The 27,005-nt window shown below is 43.3% G+C and overlaps 1 protein-coding gene across 1 annotated transcript; it reads right to left on the minus strand.

Annotated features, from left to right (window-relative positions):
* Nucleotides 1–74: 74 nt before the first annotated feature.
* Nucleotides 75–22,453, minus strand: LOC127543136 (rho GTPase-activating protein 6-like). The gene is made up of 10 exons (XM_051969160.1): nucleotides 22,339–22,453; nucleotides 9,565–9,827; nucleotides 8,124–8,319; nucleotides 6,680–6,735; nucleotides 4,465–4,615; nucleotides 3,996–4,144; nucleotides 3,671–3,841; nucleotides 2,609–2,832; nucleotides 1,961–2,169; nucleotides 75–1,744 (listed from the first exon to the last, which is right to left on the minus strand). Exons 1-10 carry the CDS (start codon nucleotides 22,451–22,453, stop codon nucleotides 1,473–1,475), a joined length of 1,806 nt encoding a protein of 601 aa, XP_051825120.1. The 3' UTR covers nucleotides 75–1,472.
* Between the last annotated feature and the right edge of the window lie 4,552 nt (nucleotides 22,454–27,005).

The raw sequence follows: 27,005 nt of genomic DNA on the forward strand, positions 1-27,005 counted from the left end.
AGTACAGTGCTTGCTGCGCCTCCATGAACATCCCCCCCCCCACTACAATCTCGAAATCACAGCCAAGGACAACATTTTGATGCTGAAATCACATTGTTTATTACAACACACCACAGAAACAGTATACATCTAAAGTTTGATTTCCCCAGCAGCTTTTATCCATCAGTGTCATGCATTTTCAGGTACTTTCGATCAACATACTATACTGCTCACGTGATAGATCATAATGGCTCATAGCCAATTGTAGTGTTAACTGTCGGATGAAATGCTCAATCCTACATTCCAGCTCATAGCCTGCGAATTCTGAAACCCTGCATAGTGAAGATACAGTAACGGTAGAGGAGAGGGTTGCATATAAAAGATTCCTACGTAAAACCTACCTAGGATATCTGCAAACAACTCGTTCTACACGTGAAAGCATCTTCAACTAGACTGATTCGAGTACCTTCTCCAGTTGTAAACCATTCACCGGTTGTGTATGACTTGTAAGAGTGTCTGACATGAGGTTTATTGGTAATGAGACCTGAGCAGACTGCACCATGATGGAAGAAGGGCCGTCTGGGGCGGCTAGTGGTCTGACTGTAGAGAATAGAACCCAGAGGTGGCTATGAGCTAGTATGTGTATCCCCTCAAGTTTCTCGGCTTTTCTAGGTTCCAGCTCCACAAGGGGCCTGAGAAGGTCCCTACTGAACTTCTTTGTGGGGAATAGCTGGGGGTAGGGATAGTATACGTAAGTGGCATGCATCCACAAGAGAAAAGCAGCAGGGGAAGAGGAGTGGTTAGGCAGTATGCCTTAAAAGGAGTTCTTACACCAAAAGATACATCAATAGGGAGATAATTGTGCACGGGTAACAGGTCTGCTCGAATGAAACCAGAGGGACAAGGTGCCTGAGACACCTGGTTCTTGCTTATTGGATTTGGAATCGGGAGTCTTGGGCGCATAAGATGGAGAGCTGAAAGGGACCTCAAAGACCATTGGTCAATCACCTCATTTTAGGATGAAAAACTAAGTGGTCCCCAAAGTCCCCTTCTGCTCTCCCATCCCATGGTCTTTCGGTCTTTTCAAATTTTGGTCCCTCTCCCATGAGGTTCTCAAGTAGAGAACAGCACCAAAGAAGTTGGGAATGTTTCTGGGTCATCAATTTGTGTGGTATTTGTCAGAAGAGATGAAGACCCGGACCATCTCTTCTGCTGAGGACAGAAATATTTTGGAAATCTTGGCCTGGAGGGCTCTCCAGGTGTGAGATCTCACGAGAACCTCTCCACCTCCCCACAGAAGTCTGACTCAGTCCTGAATGACAGCCTCTGGAGTTTCAGCCTCAAATTTCTCACCCACCTAGATCTCTCACACCACTCTACAAGTTGGCACCTGTCAGATCCTGCCCGGCACGTTGCAAGGGAGTTACGGGGGTGAGGGTGGTGGGGGGGGAGGGGAGCAGAAATCGCAGAGCGAGCAATAGATAGGTGTCCGTTTAGGACTGGAACCAGCTGCAGCCAGGGCGTGGTTCAGAATCGCTATCATCAGAAAGGGGGGATTTGGCCCGCTTTTCAGATTTTGCGGGGGCCTTGCCCTTGCCCTTGCCCTTGCCTTTGCCCTTGCCCTTGCCCTTGCCCTTGCCCTTGAATTCGGCCTCATCCTGTTCCTCTTTGGCCGCAGCCTGGGGGGCCTGCTCTTCCACGACATCTTCCTCGGCACGGGCCGCCTGGCGCTGGCTGTGGGATGAGAACAGCCTCATGCAGACTCCTGAAAAATATTAACAATCATCAACAATCAAATATTAGCAATGATCTTATAATCGTGTAACCCGTTCAGTTTTCCTTAGGTACTGAAAACCACAGCCCAGGGCTGAAATGGAGCTCTGTATCAGGCTTGGCAGTGGCTGACAGGGGCCTCTCAGAGGATCTCGAGGGCCCCTGCCCAACACGGCCCCTGAAACCTATCACCAGACTCTGGGCTCACCTTGGCTGGAGGAGGCATCATCAGGGCTCTGAGCTCCATGGCTAGACCTGAAGGGGCGCAGGCAGAAGAGAGTTTTGGAGCTCTTGGCAGTTTCCTTTTCCATGCGGCCGGGGAGCCTCAGGAAGGAGAACGGCGGGAAGAGAGTGGGGATCTGGACTGCCCCAGAACTGGTACTGGCCACGGCCTCATCAGTTTCCTTGCGCACACCCCTGAAATTGAAAAGGGCAAGCTACTCCAGGATCTTTGGCTAATTTTTCATTATCTGTATTTAAGGAGAGGAATGGTGGGTTTTGCTGAGGGGAAGAAGGAAGGTAGATTTAGACAGAACCATTTTTGCAGGGGTGGGGGAAGGAAGCAGGAAAAGCCAAATTGAGCTACTTTCAGAATTGACATTCGCAATTGTGGCGGAAGCCCACCATTGTCCATTGGGGGTACTTTGAGTATACTCTTCTACTAAACTTAAAAATAGAAATTCTAGCCCCCTCCCTTCCGCACACAAAATCGGCATAAACAGGGATTCATAGAAGATAATTCGATGTCATTCTCTCTCATTTCTTGCTGCCTTTCTCTACTCTTCATGGCTGAAAAATATGGCTTCCGGGGTCCCCCTCAACCTTAGATGATCACCCATTCTGCTGAGTTACTCACATGTGAATGATGGAGGATGTGGCAGATTCGAGGGCAGAGCAGGAGAGCGATCCAGAAGCAGAGACACATTCAGAAGCAGAGGTGGACTCGCTATCAGAAGCTGATGTCTCGGGAACCGCCAGGGGCATGGGGGTCTTGAATTTTTGACGCAGAAGATATTCAATGACATCAGGGTCAGTGTGCCACAGGCTGAGAAGCACTTCGCTCTGCACATCAGGGGGCACCTGGGAAAGGAATTGGCTCCTCAATGGACAACCATCCCAAGCCTTCTTCCTCCCAGGCTAGAACCTCTCTCCAGGAGTCTTAACTCTGGAGCCAAATGCCTAGAGACTTTGCATCCTTCATTGTCAGCCTCCTCAGGGACAGCGCCATCAGGGAAGCTTCATCCCTATGATTCCCCTTTACACCTATAGCTTTCCAGAGAGTTATCTCTTCCCTTTGTTTCTCTCTTTCTCCCCCTTCCTGTAAGATTTGCCTGTAGGATTATTCTAGTTCGATCATTTCATGGGGATGGCCTAAGAGTCAAGAAAACTAAGTTACTGTATGATCTGGAGAGGCTTTTCTTAAATGCGCTGCAAGTTTCACACATGGTAATGGTGTGATACAGAAGCCAAAAAAGTTGAGAAAATCATTGTGCTGAAAGAGGCAGGGAAATGCCAGTCTCTTGCTACCGTCCCCTAGTTAGACCACATCTGGAGTGTTTAGTTTTGACTGCCACATTTTAGGAAGGACATTGGTAAGCTGGAGAGCAACCAATATGACAGACCTGGAGATCATATCATTATGAGGATGGGGAAGGAAGAGAGGACTTAAGTTGAGGACAAACTTCTTCAACTCCTTGAAGAGCTCTCATACAAAATGGATTGTCTCGGAAATAATTCTAGGTCCCCTACTGACCAGCTCTCTTTAAAACTCCTTTAAAACCCCTTTAAAACTCATCATTTTCTTCTAATATTTGGAGCTCCAAGATGGTGGAACACCATATACTACCAACAAACAAAATGGATAAAGGATTTGGGAGATGGTAAGTCAAGATCACCCAATTGAGCTTCTTTTTCATACCATGTAAAGGAGCTGGAAATTCTCAATCAGTGTCTGGAGCACAGTGATCATGGCTGTGCTCTCCTCCATCCCCAGAACTTTGGTGTCCTTCTCGTGCATCTTCTCCTTCTGCAGGATGTTGGGTCCAAAAATCATAGCCAAGTTGGCGGTGGTCATCCGATTGCCAGAAATCTAGAGAGGAAAATGAAGGAGTGAGCAGGAAACAAAAGAAGACACAGTTGGACATTTCTGTCACTTCCTTAGCGTGTCTTTTTGCATCCAGTCAGATTTGTCCTTGTTGTCCATCTCACATCCCTTCCCTCAACCTCCTTCCTTGCCCATTTACCATCTGGCCCTGAGGCCCAATGGTGTCCTCGCAGTGCTTGGACACTTTATCCAGGAACTGCAGGAGGCGGTACAGAGTATCGCAGTTGCACGGGGGCAGCAGAAAAATCAGCAGCTGCAAGATAGCCAGCCTCTCACCGGTAGGCAGACCTGTGGAGAAGGAAGGCATGAGATTGAGCCATCTTAGCTAGGCACCAGACATCTTGGATCTTAGGAGATGTGGCTTGGTAGCCACCTGCGACCAAAGAAAAGATGGTCTCTCTGGAAACTGAAAGGGCCTCCCACTGTGAGGACTTTTCTCCATTCTGGAAGAGTGGTGGATGTCCTCTGTCTAGGGAACAACCAGGTCCTACCTTTGCCGGCCTTTCCTTCCATGCCCTCCTGCTTTGCCATTCATCCCATATAAACTTGTGCTCAAAAGCGGACCCTTTGCCTTTACTTTGCTCCACCGGGTTTAAGAATTTACTTACTGGCGGCTCGGAGAAAAACTTGGTAGAACTCCCGGGGCACCAGGGGCTCACTGAGATCCCGCAGAAACTCCTTAAGCAGTGCTGCCACATCGTGAACGCTCTGGGTCTCATCCAGTGTGACGTCCAAGCCTTGATCAAATTCTTCACGAAGCTAAAAGGAGGAAAAGAGGAAGAATAAGGCAGCTGTCCTGCTGCCTCTCCCTCCTCCCATTCCCTCCCTTTAGTCTTCTGTGTAGCTGGAGCAGTTTGAGAGACTCTGGGAAGGCTTCCCAGCTTCAAAGCACCTTTCCAAACAGTCTGCTAGAGACCTACAGTGAACAAGGAAATACTGGATATGCAGCCAGGAGAACTGGGATTACTGGGATTGAATGCCTGCTACTTGCTCCCCATCTGAACTTGGATTTCCCTTCTTTGGGTCCCAGTGTCCTCACTGGCAAAATGGAGCTAAGAATCTTGGCAGTACTGATCCCAGGGGGTGGCTGTGAGAAAGGTGATCTGTAAACCTTCAAGTGCTCTATCTGGTGTCAAATTCACAAACCCTTTTAGTTTGGGCCAGCCCAGTAGAGTGAGAAACACTCAGGCCTGTTAGGAAACCTAGGTTCTAGTGTCGGCTCTCCCACTTACTAGCTCTGTGGCCAAAGTCAAGTATTTCCCTTCTCTCAAACTCAGTGTCCTCATCTATAAAACCAGGATAGCAATCACCTCACAGTTATATGAGGAAACCTCTTTGAAAATTGGTAAGTGCTACAAGAACTGAAACTATGAGCATATATTGAGAATTCTAGGGAACCCACTTTTGTCTTTGTATCTCCAATCCTGGCATAGAATATATAAGAAATAGCTTTTGATTGATTGGTTGATTGCTATCCCATGGAATGATGGGGGGTACAGAGGAGCCTGAGACATGATCCCTGCCCTCAGAGAGCTTCTAGTTCACACACAAGAAAAGACAGAACAAGACAAGACAAGACACAATAAGACATGGACCCGAGAAACTACCAGAAGAGTCAGGACGTGATAAGAAATAGGAACAAAAGAGGCACAATTCGCTATAGGAGTTGAGAGGTGCTCCAGCAAGGATACCTGCTAAAATAAGCTCAAAGAACTCATGAAACACAATCGGGTCCATCCACAGAACACCTGAAGGCCCAAAGTTTTCCTCACCCCAATCTCCTGGGTGTCCCCTCCACCATTTTCATCACTTCCCTTATGCCCCCCCCCACTGCCCATTGCATTCCTCCCTCCCATGCTTCATGCTACCATGCTTCTCCCATCCTGCCCATTCGCTATTTCATCCCATCACGGAACTCTTCAGAGACTGTGCTTCCCCATCAGACCGGGTCTTCTTCATGGGAAGAGCCATGGCTCCTCCACACTACCATGATCTCCCTGTGGGTAACTTCCCCCAGCAAATGAGTAGCTTTCTCATCAATTTTGATTTGGAAGAAACCTTAAAGGCCACTGGATCCAACCCCATCATTTTCAAGATGAGGAAAATGAGACTTTGTGAGTTGATGTGAATTCTCCAAAGTCACACAGCTAATATGTCAGAGTCTAGATTTGAATACAGATCTTCTTGACTCCACATCCAGCACTCTATCCACTAGACCATACTGCCTCTCTCAGAATGGTAGGTAGCTCCCTGAGACTAGAGATTTTTCTTCCCTGTCAAGCCAGAAACTTCCTCATGACAAGTTGTCTCCACCATCAGACAGGATTTTGACTGTATTTCCCTTTCTCTTCCTCTGCTCAAGCCTCAAAGCATGGGAGAAAGTTCAATTTACCCTCCAGTGATGGAGAATATAAATGGAGAAACTGGTTTCCTAGTCCCAAACCAGTGAAAATTCTTTGGAAAATATGGAAAATGTGCTCCCTTAGTTTGTCCAATAATCTTAACTTCCTCCTCCCTGACTTCCCTTCCCACTAATATTTCTCCTGAACATTCGTCAACTTCATTCTCCTCTTCCATTTTCTAGTTTCTAACATTCCTGAATGTGCTTTCTGTTATTCTTCCCCTTTATCTCTCCCCACTGCACCGGGACATGGAAGCCAGGTCACCCAGAAGAGTGTCTGAGGAGAAATAGCCAATCAGGCAAGTCCCCAGAGGGAGCATACCTTGACTGTTCTCTGAAGGAATTCCCACACATACACCTGTCCCCAAGCCCCACCCTTATCCCTGTATCTCCCAAAATCAGTCACATAAATATCTCTCTACCTCCTTCACTCTCTTCTTGGAGCTTCCAACACGGAAAATCCCAAGGGTCTTCAGACCTGAAAGAATAGTTAGACAGGACATGGGGCAACACTAGCCCTAAGTGCCAGTCCACTATCCACCTCCTGATGCCTACTGCCCACTGCCAAGACAAAATTCCTTCTCTCATCCAGGGGTCATTTTGATGGAAATCATGGCTCTGGCATCTACTGGAGTAGCACCCTGGAATTTTTTACTTGTATCTGCATATCTCATTAGGCTGTATTGTTAATTTCTGTGTGGGGCTTTTGCCTAACCCTGGTTTCAGAGTAAACCTTGCTCCTAGTTCTAGACTTATTCCTAACCCTAGCCCTACACTGAGCTTTAACTTTGATCAGTGAATTGTTCATATTCTGACCACAAATGTCATTCCAGTTTTCAAAAAGTTGTAGCAAAGGGTGGAATCCCAAACTTGTAGACCACTCAGTTTGCTATCAATCCCTAGCAAGAACTGACAATTAAATTAAGAGGTCGTAAGGGCTTAGAAAAAAACACCATGATAATTAGGAGCTAATGAATTTATGAAGAATAATTCATGTCAAACTAATTGTATTTCCTTTTAAAATGTTACTAAGTTTGGAAATCAGCAGAAGGCCATAGATGTGTATGTCTTGATTTTGACCGAGTATTTGACAAAATCTGTAATGATGCCATTTTGAACAAGTTGTGGGGAGGTACAGTAATGTAGATTCTTAGCTAGTCAAAAAAAAAAAAATCTTCCAAAGAGTCTTGGTAGATGAGAACAATGTCAACCTTAATTAGAGAGCCAGTAGGACTCTGTCCATGGTCCTGGCCAGTCTATATTTTTGTCATTAATTGGGATAAAGGCACAGATGGGATGCTCATTTTCGCAGAGAACATAAAGCTGGGGCCAGAGCAAATATGATAGATGAGATAATCGAGTTACAAAATTATATCATGGCTGGAAAAATTAATGATATGAAATTTAAAAGGGAATAAACAAATTCCTATGTATTTTTGTAAATCAATTAACCAAGTTCTGGATAGGAAAGACCTGATAAGTAACAATCATCTTCAGCTATTTTTATTGGAGTAACAAACTCTCTGTCACTAGCGGTCTTGAGGTAGATACTGGATAACCATTTGCTGGGTGTGTTGTAGAGAGTATGGCATTCTCATTCAGGTGCTGGTTGGACTAAATGACCTCTGAGGACCTTTCTAACGATACAAAGGTAGGAATAGTTTCTCCTCAACAAACTGAACTTCCCTAATCTCTTCTTCCATGGATTTTTTTCCCTTTTCTTTCTGTGCTAATGCTGCTTATATCTAATGTGATCAGACTACATGCAGTAGCGAAAGGTGGGATGATTAGACATTGCTCAAACCATTTTACTATTTTTCACCCCACTTAAAACTCCCTCCTTCCCTCCTCCCCTCATATCCTTACCATGCTCCTCGATGTGCTCACAACACTTGTCCACAATAACGGGGACCTGTCGGAAAATAGGGTTGAGCCCCAACTTCTCCTCATTGCCCATGAGCTTTACACCCTCCTGACTGGCAGGGAGAGAGAGCTGCAGGGCCTCCAATAGGCGCGAGTTGCCTTGATCCAAATCGAAAATGCAGTCAACAGATAAGCCCCCCTGCAGAAAAATGGGGAAACTCTAGGAAGGAATTGGGTAGTGAGGACTCTAAACCTGATGCCCTCCCCACTCTGAACCCACTGGGATTCTCCTGGAAACTGCCAAGACAACCAGGGAGCATGAAATGTGTAACAGGGAAGCCATGCACGATTAGAGAAAGGCACACTAAAACAACTTTAAAATTCCACCTCACACACATCAGACTGCCAAAGATGACAAGAGGACAATGACAAATGTTGGAGGGGCTAATGGAAAAACGATACACTAATGCATAGTTGGTGGAACTGAATTGGTCCAGCCATTCTAGAAAGCAATTTAGAACTATTCCCAGAAAGTAACCAAATTGTACACAGCCTTTGACCCAGATAAACCACTAATAGACATAACCCCAGAAAATTAAAGAAAGAGGGAAAGGACCTAAAAATATTAATTGTGGCTCTTTTTGCAGTAGCCAGAAATCAGTAACTAAAGGGATGTCCTATTGGGGAATGGCTAAACAAATCATGATGTATTGATGCAATGGAATATTATTGTGCCATAAAAATGGTGATATGGACAATTTCTGAGGAAGACGAGTAGACCTTTATGAATCGATGCACAGCAAAGTGAGCAGAAGTAGGATGATCTGTACAATGATAACGTCACAGAGAGAAGCAACTTTGAGAGACTCTAGAACTTCAACCAACACAATGATGAATCACGAATCCAAAGGAATGAACATGAAACATGCCACTCACCTCCTGACAGAGAGGAGATGAACTTAAAATGCCGAAAGAGATATTTTTTTCAGACATGGCCAATGTGGGAATTTGTTTTCCCGGACTAGATATTGAGGGCTTTATTGAGGGGGGGTTCTTTTTAATTTGCTCACGAAAGTAAGGAAGGACAAGGAACGATAGACAAGGGACAGATTAATTTTTAAATGCTTGTTAGTTAAAAACATTAATTTTTTTAATCAGAAAAAGCATGCAAGTTCAAGATAACTTCCTAAACAATACTCACTTAGATAAATTAATCACTTTCCTTAAGCCATCCAAGACTGCTCACTGTAGGACAAGTGTCCAAGAACTCAGGTTACTGCTGCTTCCACCAAGAAAGGGCCAGAGAAACCAGTTCTGGCCCCTCTCCATTAACCTTGTGAGGGTAGTACCCTCTCTGGAATAATTGTTATCACAACGCTCAATTCTACATGGTTCTCAAAGCACACACAATACTTCCTCGTACCATACTAAGTTTCGAACTTACCCTTCTCTGGATCTTGGGTGGATGGTCTGCAAACAGGGGAATCAGAGGCTCCCTGTGATACTCCATCAGGGCTCCCAGCAGGGAGTGCTCTCCTTGCATGCACTGGCGATGTTTCTCTGTGAGGAACCGAAGCACGGAAGCCTCCACATCAATGCCTTGTCTCCGAGGAACCTTCATGGCTTCCCTCTGCCGTTTGTTGGCCAAGTCGTTGGCAATGACTTGGGAGAGGGGGATCCCAAAGGTCTGAGCATTATCTGGGGAAACTAAATTGGGTCAAAAGAGGAAGGTGCAAGAGGATAGCTGCATACATTTTAGATAAGGGGTGTGCTCATGGGAATTTGCAGAGGTGGCTAGAACTCAAGACTTGGCGGTTACCCCTCAAGGGATTACTGATTCATAGATCAAAGGTCAAGGGGATCTTAGACATCATCTAAGCAGTAAGACCCCTTTATCATATACAAGCGGAAACTGAGGCCAAGAGAAGGAAGAGGAATCACCACTGGTCTGTGGCTATGAGATTCAAACCCTGGTCTCTTGGCTCTCAGTCCAGATCTGTCACCCAAAAATTGATCCAACCACTTGTCAAACTGTTTGTCCTTTTAGCTTATATCCTCTCTGTAGAGGAGTTCCCCAAAGTAAATTTTGACCTTTGTTTTGTCCGAATTTTTCCTTTTCATCTTTCCAAGAATCTCCCTCTAGAGCTTGATAAACAAATTTATTTGCTCAGCTCCATCATCATTCCTGAGCCTAGAAACATCAAGCCTCAACTTTTCTTTTTGGCCAGGCTCATATAGCCACCACCACTCCATCCTTTCAATTACTTTAGTTGTCCTTGTCTGAAACTTCTCTAGCTCCATTTCTACTTGTTTGAGGAGTATTGAGTAGACCTCTACACAGAATTTAGGTGATTCTTTAGGGAATGGCTGACAGTAACTTCCAGATTAAGGGGGAACTAAGTGCCATAGTGGATAGAGTGGAAGGCCTAGAGTCAGGAAGACTCAGCTTCCCAAGTTCAAATCTGTTCTCAGACACTTATTGGCTCTGTGACTCTGGGCAAATCACTTAATCCTATTTGCCTCAGTCTCCTTGTGTGTAAAATGAGCTGGAGAAGGAAACGGCAAGCTACTCCAATATCTTTGCCAAAAAAAAACAAACCTCCCAATGGGGTCATGGAGAGTTGGACACAATTTAAAATGACTAAACAACAAAACTCCAAGTTCCCTTACTTGAGTTTTAATTGATTGTTTTGGGCCAACCTTACCATGAGGGATTAAACTAGATGATAGGTTCTTTGGCTATGGCAAACTGTAAAACAAAGAAAAATACAAAATGGCACTCAAGACTTCTATGGCTCCCTTCCATTTCTAGAATTATAGTGGTAAAGTTATAGAAAAGGGGTAGAAGTTGCTAAGAATCACACTATTTTAGACAATTTATTAACCTGTTGGCATTCTAAATGTGATATTCTTGTCCATTCCCCAACTAATGTGAAAGCATCGAAGGAACTAAATTATCCAATATTGGACAGTCTCACTATAAATGATACCAAAAGATATAATGAAAGAAGTGAAGTTGATTTCATTGTACTTCTAAAGACAAGAAACATCATTTCAAAGAGTAGTTGGTCATCTTATCTTGCAATGCTCATGCTCCTAACAAAAAAAGACATTCACAAGAAACATTTCAAAAACCAAACTGACTCTCTTATAATATATGAAACAACTTGTTGCTGATACAGGAGTCATGTTGAAGACCACTAACTTGCTAGAGTAAAGATCTAAATCAATACCAAATTAGGAAAAAAAAGTGTAAAGATGAAAAGTGAGCATGGTGTACAATCAAAATAGTTCCAAGTTGACCTAATTAAATGGCTACTGATGTTCAATAAATGGATGAAGGAACAAGGAACAGACATTAACATGGACCATCACCAATTCCTATGGAAGTTGAACCAAAGTAAATCAATCACCACAATGGAGAGACGAAAAAACACAAACAAACCAAAATATTTGAAAAAAGGAAAGATAACAAACAAGTGGGAAAAAATCATGGATGTTAATACTCTACAAAAAAGATGATTGAGAAGTTATTGATAACTACCAACCTACAAGCCTACTTTCTCATCTCAACAAAATCTTTATGAGATTAATCTGCCTACATATCAAAGGCATCCTTTGTGGAAATATGAGAGAGAAAGGCAGGCTTTTATAAATAATATTCTACAACAGACACTATGTTTACAGTCTCATACTTGACAAAGGCTCAAGGAGTACAAGATCCCACTCTAAATATTGTTTGTTGATTATTTAAAAGCATTTGATTGGGTAGAACAGAATGCAAGCTTAAAGACTCTCCCGTAACAAAATGTTTCCCATGCACATGTTAATACCATGCAGGGCTTCTTAATAGACAAAACAGGACTTTGTTGGAAAATCTCCTGATTTTTAAAAATCAATTGAAACATGAAACAGAAAGGCATATGGATCACAAAAGCTCATGATGGAAGATGTCCAGAACAGAAGCCAAATACAAGAGCTATTACCTGTATCTATACAGGTGAAGTCCTCCACATGCTCTTGTCTGCAGGAAATTGGACTATATCAAGTTCAAGAATACTGTAAAACCTATTAAATGAGCTCAATCATCTCAGAGAAGAATTTGTCCTTATAATGCACACGAGAAAAATCAACTGGATATAGAATGCCTATTGTCTAGATCGTAGAGGGCAGTGCTTAGAATTGATTAGATGAGAGCAATCTAGATTGCATTTGGAAAACTATACAATACTTTCCATGATCCCAAGTTTCCCCAAGGAAGGAAAAACGTATCTTTTTAACACTAGTGTTTTTCAAGTGATGTGATCTGCTTCTTTGACATATAATACCATAACCTCTGAAGAATCAGAATTTTGAGTTTCTAAAAGGTTAATGAAGAGGCAGATTAAGAAACTGAGGCCCTAAAACATTGAGTGATTCATCCTAATTCACAAAGGCAGTAATTAGCAAAGCAGTGATTCTAATCCAGCTGTTCTGACTTCATTATCTCTCATTCGACCTAAATCAGACTGGTTTCTGGGAGTTGAAAAACAGAGGACTGTACAGAGGACTGAAGAATTCTGGACAGGAACTCTAAGGAGAATATAGAAGAAAGATTTGGGTTGAAAAAGGAAAAGAAGAAGAAGGAATTATAAAGAAGATAGTGGGGAAAGGATCAGAGATTGGGGGAAGGGGAAATTTAGAAGGACTTGAAAAATTTAAGAAGACAGATAAGATCTCACCCTGAAGGAAGAGGATTGGAGATGACGAAGGGCTCAAATAAAAGGGCGGAAGAAACAAGAGAAGGAAAAGGAGTCATTAAGAACAAGAAGAAAAATTTTTATTCTAGATATGATTCTCAACAATAAAGAGAAATTAATTTCTGGGATGGAAATAATGAGAACCTAGAGGACAAGTGACTACTCCATTTCAGATTTTATGAAAGGGAAGGAAAATCAGGGATAATCTGATATACCACCTTAGATTTTTGGAGAGCACATTTCAAAGGAAAAGGTTTCCTTTCAGAAAAGGACAACATAGCCTAAAATTCTGCAGCATAAGTCATCCCTGGAAGGATGAGAAGTTCAGCAGAATGAAATTCAGACTATCCAAAGTGAAACAATTTTAATGAGGAAGAAAAGGCAGAGAGAGATGTCTGAAAAGAACAATGTGGATGCACAGGGGACTCATCCTAACTTTGATTTTAAGGTCATGTACAAGAGATGAAAATACGGGTAGGTAATAAAGAAAAATCATAAAAGCATATAGTATGATCTTATAAAAATAAATTTTTAGCAGAGCATCTGATAAAATCTTGCATCTTATCCAAGTGGAAGACTCCAACTTTAAATTCAGTTCTGGGGACGGCATTTTAGGAAAAACTTTGACACACTGGAGCATGTCCAGAGGAGAGCTAGGAAGATGATGAAGGGTCATCTAAAGATCAGTTGAAGGAACTGGGAGCGTTTAGCTTGGAGAAGAGAACACTTGGGGTGGGATGGTACACAATTGTCATCTCCAAGCATCTGAAGGATTGTCATATGGAAGAGGGGCAAGTTTGTTCTGCTTGGCTACAAGAGGAGCGATGAGTGGAAGTTCCAGAAAGGACAATTTGGGCTAAGATATCATTAAATATTTATCTTAGAAATCAATTATCTATTATAACATTATCATGGCTAACAATTTGGACAGCTAGCAATTAAGGAGAATGGGCAGATCAAGGAGATTGATTGATTCCCACAATATTCTGGAGGCTTTCAAGCAGAGGCTGGATGGCTCCTTGTCAGGAATGTTGTAGAGGGGGCTTAAGTCTAGTCTTAGTTGGATTCAGTGGTCTCCAGGATCTCTTCCAGTATCCTACGATTCTAAGGAGTTTGTTCCACAGTGTGTGGAAATGGTATGCCCTCTCTGTAGTCTTGGAAAGAAATGTTCAATGTGTTTCCTTTATTCGATTTAGTATTTATAGGATTTGGGGACTTGCCCAAGAGGGGTGATGGCAGAACAGCCATTGTCAAGTTCTGAGTTCCACTGACCACTTCCCCCCCACCCTATTCAGTCGAATTCAATAAGAATTCATTAAATGCCTACTATTACAAGGCAATGTGCTAGGCACTGGTGGGGGGGATATAAAAGCAAAATGGAAATAGCCCCCATTCAAAACTCCCATTCACCCCTTATCCTTGGAATTTGTCACATAAGAATCCCACCCCCCACCCCACTCCCAAATTTTGCCCTCCCCATGCTCAGCATCATGCGATATTACCCACGCCTCTTATCTTCCCACAACATGGCAACCCAGAACAGGCAATGACTGGAGGTCCTACCTTTTTTGTCACGACTTAGAACATCCAACCTTTTGCGAAGGAATTTGCCCTTCTTGTTTGCTAAAGTTACAGAAAGAAAGGGGAACAAATCAAAAATATGGGTTCAGCACCATCCTTTTCTAGAGCCCTAAGAATCCTGGGCAAGTTCATTTGGGGGGAGGAGAGGGAAGAGACAGCCAAACCTATAAGGCCCCCACCTAGGAGATCCAGCAGGAAGGCCAGTCGTAGACTACTATTACGGAAATGAGACAGGCCAGCTGGCTATGGGAATCACTTGTTTCTCTTCTATACGCCTCTACCATCAAACACTATGGCCACAGTTGACATCTGGTCCCTATTAGAAGCTAGTAATTATTTAGATTTCATTTTAATTTGAGAGACCCTCTCCCAAAACTGATTTCTTGTCAAACTTCTCCCTTTTCCTGACTCTTTCAATTTTCCTGTTTATGTCAGGTAGAAAGCTACAGGTACAAACATGAAACTGGGGGTGTTTATTCTAGAGAAGAGAAGACTTAAGGGAAGAACTTCTAGCTGTCTGTGAAGAGCTGGCGAAGAGGAATTGGACTCATTCTGCTTGGCCCGCTAGGGCAGATCTAGGGATAATGGCTGGAAGCTGCTCAGAGGCCCATATGTTCTAAATGAAAGGGAAATATTTGTTAACAAGGAGAACCAAGAGAGGAAGTGGCAACTTCCCCCTCCCTGGGGCTCCAAACACAAGCTAGATGATTCCTATGGTCTTGAAGGGACCCCATAGGGGAACTGGGCTGAACTGGAGGGCCCTTTGCACTCAGACATTCTGAGAGACTTTTTATACCTACTACCCACCCTAGACCCCAGGCTGAGCCAACTCATCTGCTACATGGGGTACATGACCCTGATTTCTTTTTCTCTTATCTTCCCTGGCCCCATTTCATTTCTATCTTGTTCTGGCTCTGTCTATCCCCTTCTCCTTCTCTTCTCTGCTTTTCTTTCTTTTTCTTTCTCTCTCTCTCTCTCTCTCTCTCTCTCTCTCTCTCTCTCTCTCTCTCTCTCTCTCTCTCTCTCCCCCTCTCCCTCTCCTCTCTCCCTCTCTCCCTCTTTCCCTCTCTTCCTCTTTCTTCTCTTCTTTCCTTTGTCTCTCTTCTTCTGTCTCTTTCTCTCTGTGTATGTGTCTCTCCTATCTCTGTCTTTCTTGTCTTTTTCTCTCTCTCTTCTTCTGTCTCTGTCTGACTCTCTTCTCTGATTCTCTCTTCTCTGTCTGTCCCTCTTTTTGCTCCTCTCCTCTCCTTTTCTCTTCTCTTTTCTTCTCTCTTTTTCTCTTCTACCTTTGTCTCTCTTCTTTTCTCTCTCTTCTTCTGCCTCTTTCCCTTTCTGTATGTCTCTCCTGTCTCTGTCTTTCCTGTCTCTTTTTCTCTCTCTTCTTCTGCCTCTGTCTGACTCTCTCTTCTCTATCTGTTCTTCCTTCTTTCTCTCTCCCTCCCTTCCTCTCCCCTTCTGTCTCTGTCTTTCTTGTTTGTCTCTTTTCTCTCTCTCTTCTTCTGTCTCTCTCATCTCTGTGTGTCTGACTGTCTCTCCTTCTCTCTGTCTCTCCATCTAGGGGGAGGCCTCTGGAGTGGGTGTCCATAAAGGAAAGGGCATATGCCCCATGGCTCTGCAGAAAAGTCAGCTTGGCAACAGTTATATAAGTCTCAGCCCGCCTTGAGCAGGATTCCAGGGAAGCTGCAGAGGCCAGGGAGTCCTGGAACGACACCAAAAAGCTTCCTCGTAGTTATTTATTGGCTTTTAATTCCACATTTGCCTTCCTGGACCAAAAGCTTCAATGTGTTTCAAAGTCTCCTCTGTTTACCATTTCCTCTCCAGCAAGGTTCACCATAGAACCTTCCAAGAGCCAGGAGAAGAAAATGGAGGGCAGGGGAGAGCTATACAGCCCTCGGGCAGCCTCTCTGCTGCCTTATATTTCTCCACTCATGTTTCCTCCCTCTCTTCACTTCTCTTAACTCTGGACACCCTTTCCCTAATTCCTCAAAAACCTCAGTTATGGAAATGTCATGGATCACTAGGCTTTGTGGGGGGCGGGGTGAAGGGGGAGTTGTGGCTAGGGGAAGCAGAATTGGGGAGATCCAATGTCATAAAAATGCTTTTCTAGATAAGAAAATGACCCATCCTCCTTTCTTTGCAGAGGAGGGGGACTAGGGGTGTGAAATACTGCATACACTGTCAGGCTCAGTTGATTAGTTTTGCTGAACTGCCTTTTTCTTCTCACTTTTTAATTCTCTCTTGTAGGTTATGGCTCTCTGGGAAAGGAATGGGAAGGAATATATTTTGAAATGAAGGTGATGTAAAAACAAAAGATATGCAAAAAAAAAAAGAAAAAGAAAAAGAAAAAGAAAGAAAAAGAAAGAGTACTTTCTTCTCCCTAGCACTGGAGGGCTCGGTCTGGAGCCAGAGGCAAATATCCAGTTTAGGGCAAAGGTCACAGTTCAATAGAGCCAGAAGTCAAGAATTCAGTCTGGAGATAGGATTAAGGCTCAGTATGGGACCACAGTAGGGACTCAAATCTGGGATTGCATGTTTTTAAATTTGACTCATATTAAGGTCCTAGTTCTTATTCATTAAAAAGAACAGGAGATGCCCCCAAACCTCAATTTGCCTCTAGCTTCTTCTGCCCCAAGCTGAGTACTGCCATGCTGACTCCCTAGCTCTGCTCAGTGCCTTCAGCTATCGGACCGATGCCAGTTGTCTCTACCTTCAATCTCACCGAGTTCAGCCCGCACAGATGAAAAAAATCAGACTCGGGTGAGAAATCAGAGATTCGCAGAGCTGGAAGCAATTTTGGAGAATATCTGCTTTACTTCCCACCCAGGGTGTGAGCTCCTTGTGTGGGAGAGGTTCTTAACCTTTTGGGGGTTCGGAGCTCCTTTGGCAAGCTAGTAAAAACCAGTGGAGTCCTTCTCAGAATAATGGGTGTCTTTTAAAATTCATCATTGAAGGAATTGCTTGATTTTAGTTAGACCTTAATGAAAATAAAAATACAAACTTTTGCCCATCATAGTCCACGGACTCTCTGAAAACCATTCCGTTGACCTCAGGTTAAGAACCTCTATAGCATCTCTGACAAGTGATCATCAATCAACCAACAAGCATTTATTATGCACCTACTATGTGCCAGGCACTGGGGAGTCAGAAAGCCAGAATACACATATAAAAGTATATATGAAATATATATGAGATATTTTTAGGGGGGAAAGTGGCTGGAGATGGGGGGATGGCTCCAGAAAAAATCTCACGTAGAAGAAAGTACTTGAGCTGAGCCTTGAAGGGAATTAAGGATTCTAAGGTATGGGAGAGGGGAGAGAGGGCATCCCAAGCATGGGAAATAGCCAGTACAAAGTACGAAGGCACTGGGACAGGAAATGAAATGTGAAGAAGAAAGACAAGTGTGTCTCCCTCTAATTTGGGACTAGTCCCCAAGGGTCCTGAACAAGATTCCCTCCATCAGTCAACTAGACTGTGAAGTCCATGAGGGCAGGAGCCATGTCTTAGCTGAACTCTACACATTTTATCAAAATAGCCTCATATTTATTTTGTGCATAGAATGTAAGCTCCCTGAGGGCAGGGACTGATTCCCCCCCACACACACACACATTTTTGGCTTCGTATCCTCTGTGCCTACCAAAGGGCCTTGCACATTGGAGGCTCTTCATAAAGGCTTGTTAATTGATTGACAGTAAATGCCTGATCACTGTTTTTTAAGTGAAATCATTTACACTTTGCATCTCTCCCAGTTCCTAATACAGTGCTCTGCACACAGCTGGTGCTTAAGCAGTGCTTGCCAAATAGACCTGAAGCAGTTTAGCAGCGCCAGCAGGAACTGGCACCCAACCAAGCCAAATGAGCCAAAGCATCAGTCAGTCACACAACAAGGCAATTAAGCTGCAGGAGAGCAATTAATTGACTGTATTAGCACAACCACTCCACTGGGAGTAGGAGGTTCCAGACCCACAAGTGCAGATTCACCCAGGTGAAATGGACTATCTTACATAGAGAAACATTGTACACCCACCATCAAAAGAAAGAATGGTCACTTTGGCTCCGGTTTCCAGTAATGGGGATAACTCACACTGAGGATGAGAATGTCGATCTAGAAAGAGTCAGTCTAGTCCAGACCGTGGAATAGAATTGTTTTCTTTCTATATCTAACTGGCCAACACAGAAATGAAGCTCGTGGCTTTGATCTCATAAAAGACAGGTTCTAACCCCTGAGCAAACTGGTTCAACCCATCAAACATTAGCCAATGGGGCTTTAGTACAAGAAAGTGTCTTGTCCAGGAGGCAACATGCTGTAAGGAAAAGACTACTAACTACACTTGGAGATATACCATCATCTTATTTTAGAACTAGAGTAATTATTTGTGGTCATATAGTCAAATCCCTTTATTTTATAGAAGAGGAAACTGAGGCTTTAGAGTGGTTGGATGACTTGTCCACGGTCACATAGCTAATACAGAATGGTGCTCACACTACCCCCCAGGACACCAGACTACAAATTTATTATATTTTCCACTTATAGCATAAGTCATAAGAGCTGGATTCAGGGTCAAGCTCCACCCGACTGTGGGCCACTGGTTGTGTGCCATCGGCCAAGTCATTTAACAACCTAACCCCTCCAGACCTTGTTTTCTTCATATACAAAATGAGTATGAAAAGGCTTGCCCAACATATCTTCAGATGATTGCTGTGAAGATTAAATGAGATAATGTACACATAATTGCTTTGTAAACAGAAAGTTCTGCTTAAATCTATGAATAGCCCAGATTGGAAGGGACTTCGAAGGCATGAGAAGGGCACTGGATTTGGGGACCTGAATTAGAATCCTAGTTCTGCTACTTCTTTCCTGTGTAATATTGGGCAAGTCAAATTTTCTGTGCCTTAGTTTCCTCATCTGTTGAGTGAGGAGTTTGGAATTGCCTCTAAGACCTTCTAGGTATAACGATCCCTCAATACAAACCATTCCATTGATTGTTCCTTAACAACAAGATAACATGATTTTAAAGCCCAGAGGAATAGTGATCACTTAGGAGTATTCCTCCTCGCCCCTCACCCACTTGGCAGATCAGAAAATTGACAGCTAGAATGTTGATGAGATTTGCCCAAATTTATACCCATAGTAAGTGGCTGAGCTGGGATGGGAACCCAGAAACACTGATTCTTGGTGAAATACTCTTTTCTCTTTATACCAAGGGGGGGAACCATGGAATATGGAATGGAAAAGGGACAAACAGCTCAAAGAAATGGAAAGAGAAAGGGCTATTTTTCTCCCTTTCTCTTTCCTTGCCCCCCAATTCTAGTTTTCCCAAATAAGAGGCACCCCCAGACCCAGGATTCAAAGGCCATGTGCCTCAGAATCATGGAAAAAGAGGGGCTATTGAAGAGAATGATGGGCAGAACCAGAAAACCAAATGATTGTACCCTAGTATAAAGGAAATTTAATAAACATCTCTTCGAAATAATAAGAGCAGCAACAAGCTACCCAAACATGAATGTAATTCCGAGTGGGAAATTAGAGAGACACAAATAAGCAAGCCATCTATGTTAGGGTTTCTCAGAATTACATTAGAGTCAACCATTTAAGTGGAGCGCGTACTTTCTCTGCATTATCTGTTGCCTGGGACCCCTTATCACATGACTCTGTACATTGTTTACTGACTATTATCAATCATTCAGCCCTTACCTTGGGACTGAGTGTCCCCAAGGACTGGATTCTCAGGAAAAATATTCTTCCCCCTTTGGTTCCTCTCAAGGGCTTGGACTACACAACCGCCATTGCTAGCAGTATTGGCTGGGTGAGCCTTCAAGATCGTTTGCTCAAAGGGAGAAACTGTGCTAATTAGCCCTAGCATGTCTCTTTTTAAATTGTTTGTTGAAATGTCAAAAATAATATTCCCCATTTCTAGAGTGCTTTAGGCTTTACAAAGCACTTTATTCATAAATGTCCTGGGAGGTGGGCAGGAGAAACATTAATATCCCACGTTTATAGAAGGGGAAACTGAGGCTCCACCTAGGCTCCACCTAGGGTCATATGGTAAGTGGCAAAGCCAAGAAAATCCAGTTTTCTTTTTACTACTCTCTCTACTGACTCTCTCAAAAGAGGACAGTGGGGAGGCAAATCTGTTTGTGGGTGGTCACTTTTTGAACACGCAACTGGCACAAAGGACTGACCAAACATTCAGAATGTTCTCAGCAATCATCACCCCTCCCTTCCACCACACATACCCACCCACCATGGACTTTTGGGCTTCCTCCTCTCTTCACTCTGGTCATTTCCAAATCAATCAATGCAAAAAGTTTCATAGCAATCTCTATCCCTCTGACTTGAGGATGGGGGGGGGGAGTGGGAGAAGAAGAAGAAAGGAAGGGGATGATCATGATCATGGCTACCTTAGCCCTGATACCTGCAGACAATTCCTTACCTCAGAAAGAGACTGAAGCTGCCTTGATCACATAATTGGGCAGTGTTATTACCGTCCGACAATGACATGCATTATTTAATGTCTCTGCCCATGGCAACTGGAACTGATGACTGTATTTACAGCTTCCCACCTGCCCAGCTCAGTGAAATCCAGACCCCAGGCCACTCTCTAGCATCCAGTAAATCGGTGCCCCTGGCACGTCCGGCCAATGTGTGCCAATTGGACGGCAGGGCAAATCAAGTCCGACCAAGGCACGCTGCCCAGAGGTGATGGCTACTGACTCAGTTGTTCGTTGTAGCATCTCTGTGCAGCTCCTAATAAGTATTGATATTATTATTCCCCATGCTCTGCTTGACTACTAGTCTCAAACATAAGGAGCAAGAGCTTAGGGGTTCATAAGGGGGTGAGGGAGGAGGTTCTTAAGTCATCACAAAAGGCTCAGAATTGACTTTCCCAAACACGACTGGCACAGAGAGAGATGACACCTTCAACAGGAGAGGCTGATTCCTGAACTTCCCCCTCCACTCAAATCTCTCATCCCAACCTGGAACTTGCCTAAAATCCTTCCAAAATCCAATTTAAAAGACTAGTCAATCACGTATAAAGCAGAGTGGTGGGCACCTGTACTCAACTGCAATACATTTTGTGAGCATTGCTTCCCATGCAGTAACCAAATGAAGATGTTGGAAAGGATTTTTAGCAATCCCCCAGGCCTGGCGGTGGTCTCTGGTACAATGTAATTGTGAAAAATTAGGAGCCAAAACAAACCTTCGAGATCACTTTAGTTAGCACTCTGATTTTGCAGAGTAAAACCTGACCTCTAAGGAAAAGGAAGAGATTTCTTCAAAATCATACCAGAATCAGGAGTAAAGCCAATTCTGGGATCTGGATTCCAAGCCAAGTGCCTCTCCCATTCTACCACCTGCCTTAGTAAACAGATCTTGATGAAGTACTTTCCGGAGCTAAAGATAAGGTTGGGGTTGGTTTGTGGGTTTTTTGCTGTTTTGTTTTGGTTTTGTATTTTGGAGGGTGAGGAGGGCAGGGATCTGAAACCGCCCTTAGTGTAGAAAAGTTGAATTGATCTGTTGAAGTTTTAGAGAATTGCTAGGGGGGTCTGAAAGATTAAGCAATTTTCCCACTGTTAAAAAGCAAATAAGTGTCAGAGGCAGATTAGGGCCAGCCTTCTAGCCCCTGTCAAAATCCATTTTAGTACCCTCATTTTATAAATGAGGGCAATTTGGAGATTTGTCCTAAGGCATCCAACAATGATGTGGCAGAACTGAAATGGAAATCCGGGTCCTCTATCCAAAGCTTCCCATAACAACAGCCCTGTCCCCCTCCCCTCTGGAGCCTGGACTGGCTGAGACTGAGAAGCTGGTGAGAATCTTTCCAGTTGCCCAGGAGAGTCAAGGAAAAAAGTGGAGGAGAAATATTCCAGTGGCCCTTCTTGGGTCCTTTTGGTCTTACCTTTGGGCATCTTGATGGGCCAGGTGGGATTCTTCTCCTGAAGGCAGAAGAAGGCTATCTCCCGAAGCCTGGTACGCTCCAGCTCCGAGAGATTCTGAATGAATACGGCCTGCATCCCTAGGCCTCTTCCGATTCCAGGGATGCTACCGAGAGTAGTCACTAAAGAAAGCACAAAAACAGAGAAGCAAGTTGTTAACTTGCCCCTTCTGGACTTGACCATCTCCTTAGCATGTCCTCTGATTCCAGGTTGAAGGAGTCACACAGAATGGTCTCACTGTCACAGGACCAAACCGGAGGGGTAGAGCTGGTTAGGTGGTGAGAAGGCAAGCAGAGGTGTTGGTGGGGAGAGGAGATGCTTCAGGCAGAAAGGGAACCACAGACTGTGGTTGTGGTAAACAAAAACCAAAGCTTCTCACCCTAGCCTACCTCTAGTTCTCCAGTAGAGGATCTAAGGGCAGAGATAGCCCCAGCAAACCTGGGAAGTTTGGAATCAACATCACTCCTCCTTTCAACTGCCTTTCCCTGATTCCCCCTTTTCAAGAGACTCAGACACCCCTTCTCCCAGCTGTTTAGGGTTCCCTAATATGGCACTCTATCTGGGATGGTTCCAATTATAATAGCTTCACAATTTCCAAAGTGCTTTCTATGACTCCCATGAGAGAAGATATGCAAGTATTACTACCCTCCTATTACACAGGAGGAAATTGAGGTTCAGAGAGGCTTAAATGGCTTATCTAGGATCACACAGCTCAGAGGTATAACATCCGGGACTTGAATCCAGGTGTTTTGACTCCAAGACAGGTCCCGCATAGCACACTCCATGTTTCCAACCTGCCCTGCCCCTGTACTCCATCATCTGGATGAGGATTCCAAAGGAAGTCTGGGATGTAGGCTTGTCTAGCACTGTTCAACAGTGCTATCAATGGCTTGCAATTAACATCACTCCACTTCTGGGGACGGTCAATCCAGATCCCTGGTTCCCAGAGTGCCAGTCGTTAGGTGTCCCGAGTTGGGTTTCCCATCTGCTCTTACCCATCCCAGCAGTCCTCTCATGGAAGGAGATCACTCTGACCCCTAGCCATCAGGATTAAGAGCATCCCCACAAAGAAAGAGCAACACAAGAAACCACACAACTCTTGAAAGCCAGCCCAAGAGCTTATCATCTTAAAAGGAAACCAAACGGATATGAATTGCCCCCCCAATGGTCATTTCCTCTGACCCAGCAATAGAAGAATAAACCTCAAAAAAAGGCATAAAGCTGGGAAGGTTGGAGCAAAGCTTAGAGGCACCCGTGAGGATAACCCTCAGAGGCCCTACTGGAGAATATGCAAAAGGAGCCAGAAGCAGAGCAGGAGAAAGATGCGAAGCATAAGGCAAGACCCATCGGAGATACTCAGCACTTCATATGTTTGCTGCATCATTGGCCAACTTGTTCCTAAGCCTCGCTCTAGGTTAGTCAAGTTTCCCAACAAACGAGAGGAGGCCACCTACGCAGTTTTATCTCAAGTATGTTCCAAGACAGCAGACACAGAGCAAAAGAACGAACTTCGGCTTTTCAAGTCAAAAGCGAAGGGTTCAAATCCCAACTCGACTACTTCGTTACCATGTGATCTTGGGCAAATCATTCGCCCTCTCAAGGTCTCAGTTTCCTCTTTTGAAAATGATACTGGGTCATGGATAGAGCACTGGCCCTAGAGTCTGGAGGATCTGAGTTTAAATCCAGCCTCCAACACTTGACACTTATTAGCCGTGTAGCCCTGGATAAGTCACTTAACCCCAATTGTCTCATCAAAAAAAAATAATAATAACGCTGGTGAGTATTTCTGTACTGATTGAAAGTTTTCAAAGAGCTTTATATATGCTATCTTATTTTATCTTCACAACAACCCTGTGAAGCAGTAGGTGCTATCGTTAACCCCATTTTACAGATGAGGAAACTCAGCTGACAAAGGGTAAGTGACTTTTTTCACAGATATTAAGTGTCTGAAGTGGGATTTGAACTCAAGACTCCAAATCCAGACCTCTATCCATTACTCCACCTAGATGCCTCTAAGGGGTTTGTATTCAATGTTTAGAAACCCTTCCAGCCCTAAATCCTACAATTCCTCTTGCCCCCAAATATATTCTTCCTCCCCATTCAGTCTTGTGCCTTTCTCACTCTTTTCACCTGGAAATGACTACTACAAGAGTCATTAATGAATTAAACAACAAGGAGGACTGATGTGGTATTATTTGCAAAAGCCCACTGTCATCCTGCATTTTGAAGACCTGAGACAATTGAATTAAAACATTAACTCAGATCATTTTAACAGATTAGCTAGTTGTCACCCTTGGGTCCTGAGTTGAAATAACGAATAGGAAAATTTCTGACAACAGCCAATTTGTAAGGAACTAGGGAAGCTGCCTTTTGTGAGCCCATCCTCCTGGGTGAGTTTGTCTCACAAATACAGATGAAGCACTTGAGTAACCCCTTCTAGATCCCTTCTCTGGAGGGGCGAATATAATGTGATGAAACACCATCTGTGCCCCTAAGATTCTTTCCAGTAGGATCATCTGTAGCTATATTAAGTCAAGTCCAAAAGTTTCTATTGTAGCAGGGCCTACTATGTGCCAGGCACTTTCAACCCTAAGATGCTCTGGTTCTATGAACAACCATGGTCCTTGATGTTGCTACCTCAGGGTTTTTAATGGCATTGCTCTGAACCTTCAGTGCCTTCAGTGCTCCTTCTTTCCTAACAGTTGTGCTGCATTTTGTCATTCACTTTGCTCTTCCCAACCATGAGGCCAGCTCTCTATCCACTATAACACACTGCCTTCTGAACGTCAGCTTTTATCAAGCAAATAAACATTTATTAAGTACTTACTATATACCAGGCCCTGTACTAGGAACTGGAGATATAAAGAAAGGCAAAAAAAACAAAAAACAAAACAAAACAGAGTCTTACCTTCAAGGGGCAACCATTCTAAGGGGAGAGGCAATATTAAGAAATAGATACGTGATTATTCCTATAGAAGGGATGTAAGTAAATAGATATATTATTACTTTAAAAGAGGGGATATAAGTAGATACATTGTTATTCAACAAGATGGAATATCAATAAATAGATTATTATTATTCAAAAAGTGGGAATATAAATAAGTACACTATTATTCTTAGGGAGGATATATACTCTCTAAGTTACTGGACTTTCGAAATAGTCTTGTTCTTTCAACGCAATGGACTTCCAATAAACAGAATGCCAAGATATTTTGATACTTCTTTCCCCTTCCCAATTCTGCACTAATTTAAATCCCATCCATCTTTCCGGAGCCAATTTGAATGCCATATTTCCCAGGGAGTTTTTCCTGATTGTCCTAGGCCACAGTGCTCTCTCCTATATGCCCACAGTTCTCATTGCCTGCATCACGGTTTTTGCCATTGATTATTACAGCCCCTTATTGTCAATTATTTAATTTTCTGCCCTATCTTCTCCTTCCCTGTGCTCCCTAGAGCATCTAAGTCTCTTTTCTACCACTCACTAGCTGTGTTCTAGTACCTCTAAAGACTAGTTTTCTTCTGTTTGGTGTTTTTGAAAGCCAAAGGAGGAATTTCAGAAACAGTTTGAGCTAAAGAATTGTATAACCTCCTAAAGTGACCACACTGAAAAACGTTCATTTGAATGTATGAGTTCCTAAAGTTTGTTTTTCAAAAAGGATATTGTGACTTTAGGGTCACAGTTCATCTTCTGTCCTTCAAAGCTGGCTGATCAAAAGAATAAGCTGTACTCTGATAATGGTTGTAACACGCTATCATAAAACAATGGGCAATAATTAAAGAAAAGTGGATTCAGGACTCAACTCAATGCTATAGACCTTTCGGTTTGGCCCCCAACCAAGTCATTTTGGGGGTGCTTTATAGCAACATGGTCAAGGAAAAGGGATGAAAAATCCATTGCTGATGAGTTAGTTCATGTATTTTGATGACAGGTTATGTATTAGAAAACCTAGGGTCAAGGTAATGCTATTTATATTTATGAAATAGCAGTTAAAAAAAAGCAGGAAGACTTTCTCTTTTTGAACAAGGGAAGAACAATAACTTGATCTCTAATCCCCACTTTCTTCAGAGGTGTCTGAAGTAAGTAAAAAAAGGGTCACCAAATAGACATCCCTGAATCAGTTTCTCCAAAAGTCTCAGGGTAGCCCAAAGTCTTCTCAAAATAGTTATGAACATCTCCCTCAAAAAGCCATTCTGAATTCCATGAGCCTAATGACCTTTCACCTTTTGATTTGCTGCATTTAAAGGAAATCAGGAATTATCAAGGAAATAAGGATCTTGTATACTTCACCATGATATTATCTTATATTACATAAAAATCGTTTGTAATTGGTTGGTGTGTTGCCGTGCTTAATTAAATTACATACACGTTAGATAGCTTTATACTGTACAGATAGATCGTTTAGAGTTGATTAAATGTGATATTTGTCGTCATTTCTATGAAAGATCAACCTCAGACTTCCTGAGTCACAAACACAACCCTTATTACACCACTGTTTCTGTGGGGAAATTAGATTCAACTTAAATCATTTTATTTGCTGCACCTTTTACAGGAACAAAAAGTTTAAAGATCAGTAGGACCTTAAAGATTATATAGTCCAACCACCTCATTTTATAGATGGGGATACTGATA

This window comes from Antechinus flavipes, chromosome X, assembly GCF_016432865.1.
Source record: "Antechinus flavipes isolate AdamAnt ecotype Samford, QLD, Australia chromosome X, AdamAnt_v2, whole genome shotgun sequence".
Taxonomy (NCBI): domain Eukaryota; kingdom Metazoa; phylum Chordata; class Mammalia; order Dasyuromorphia; family Dasyuridae; genus Antechinus; species Antechinus flavipes.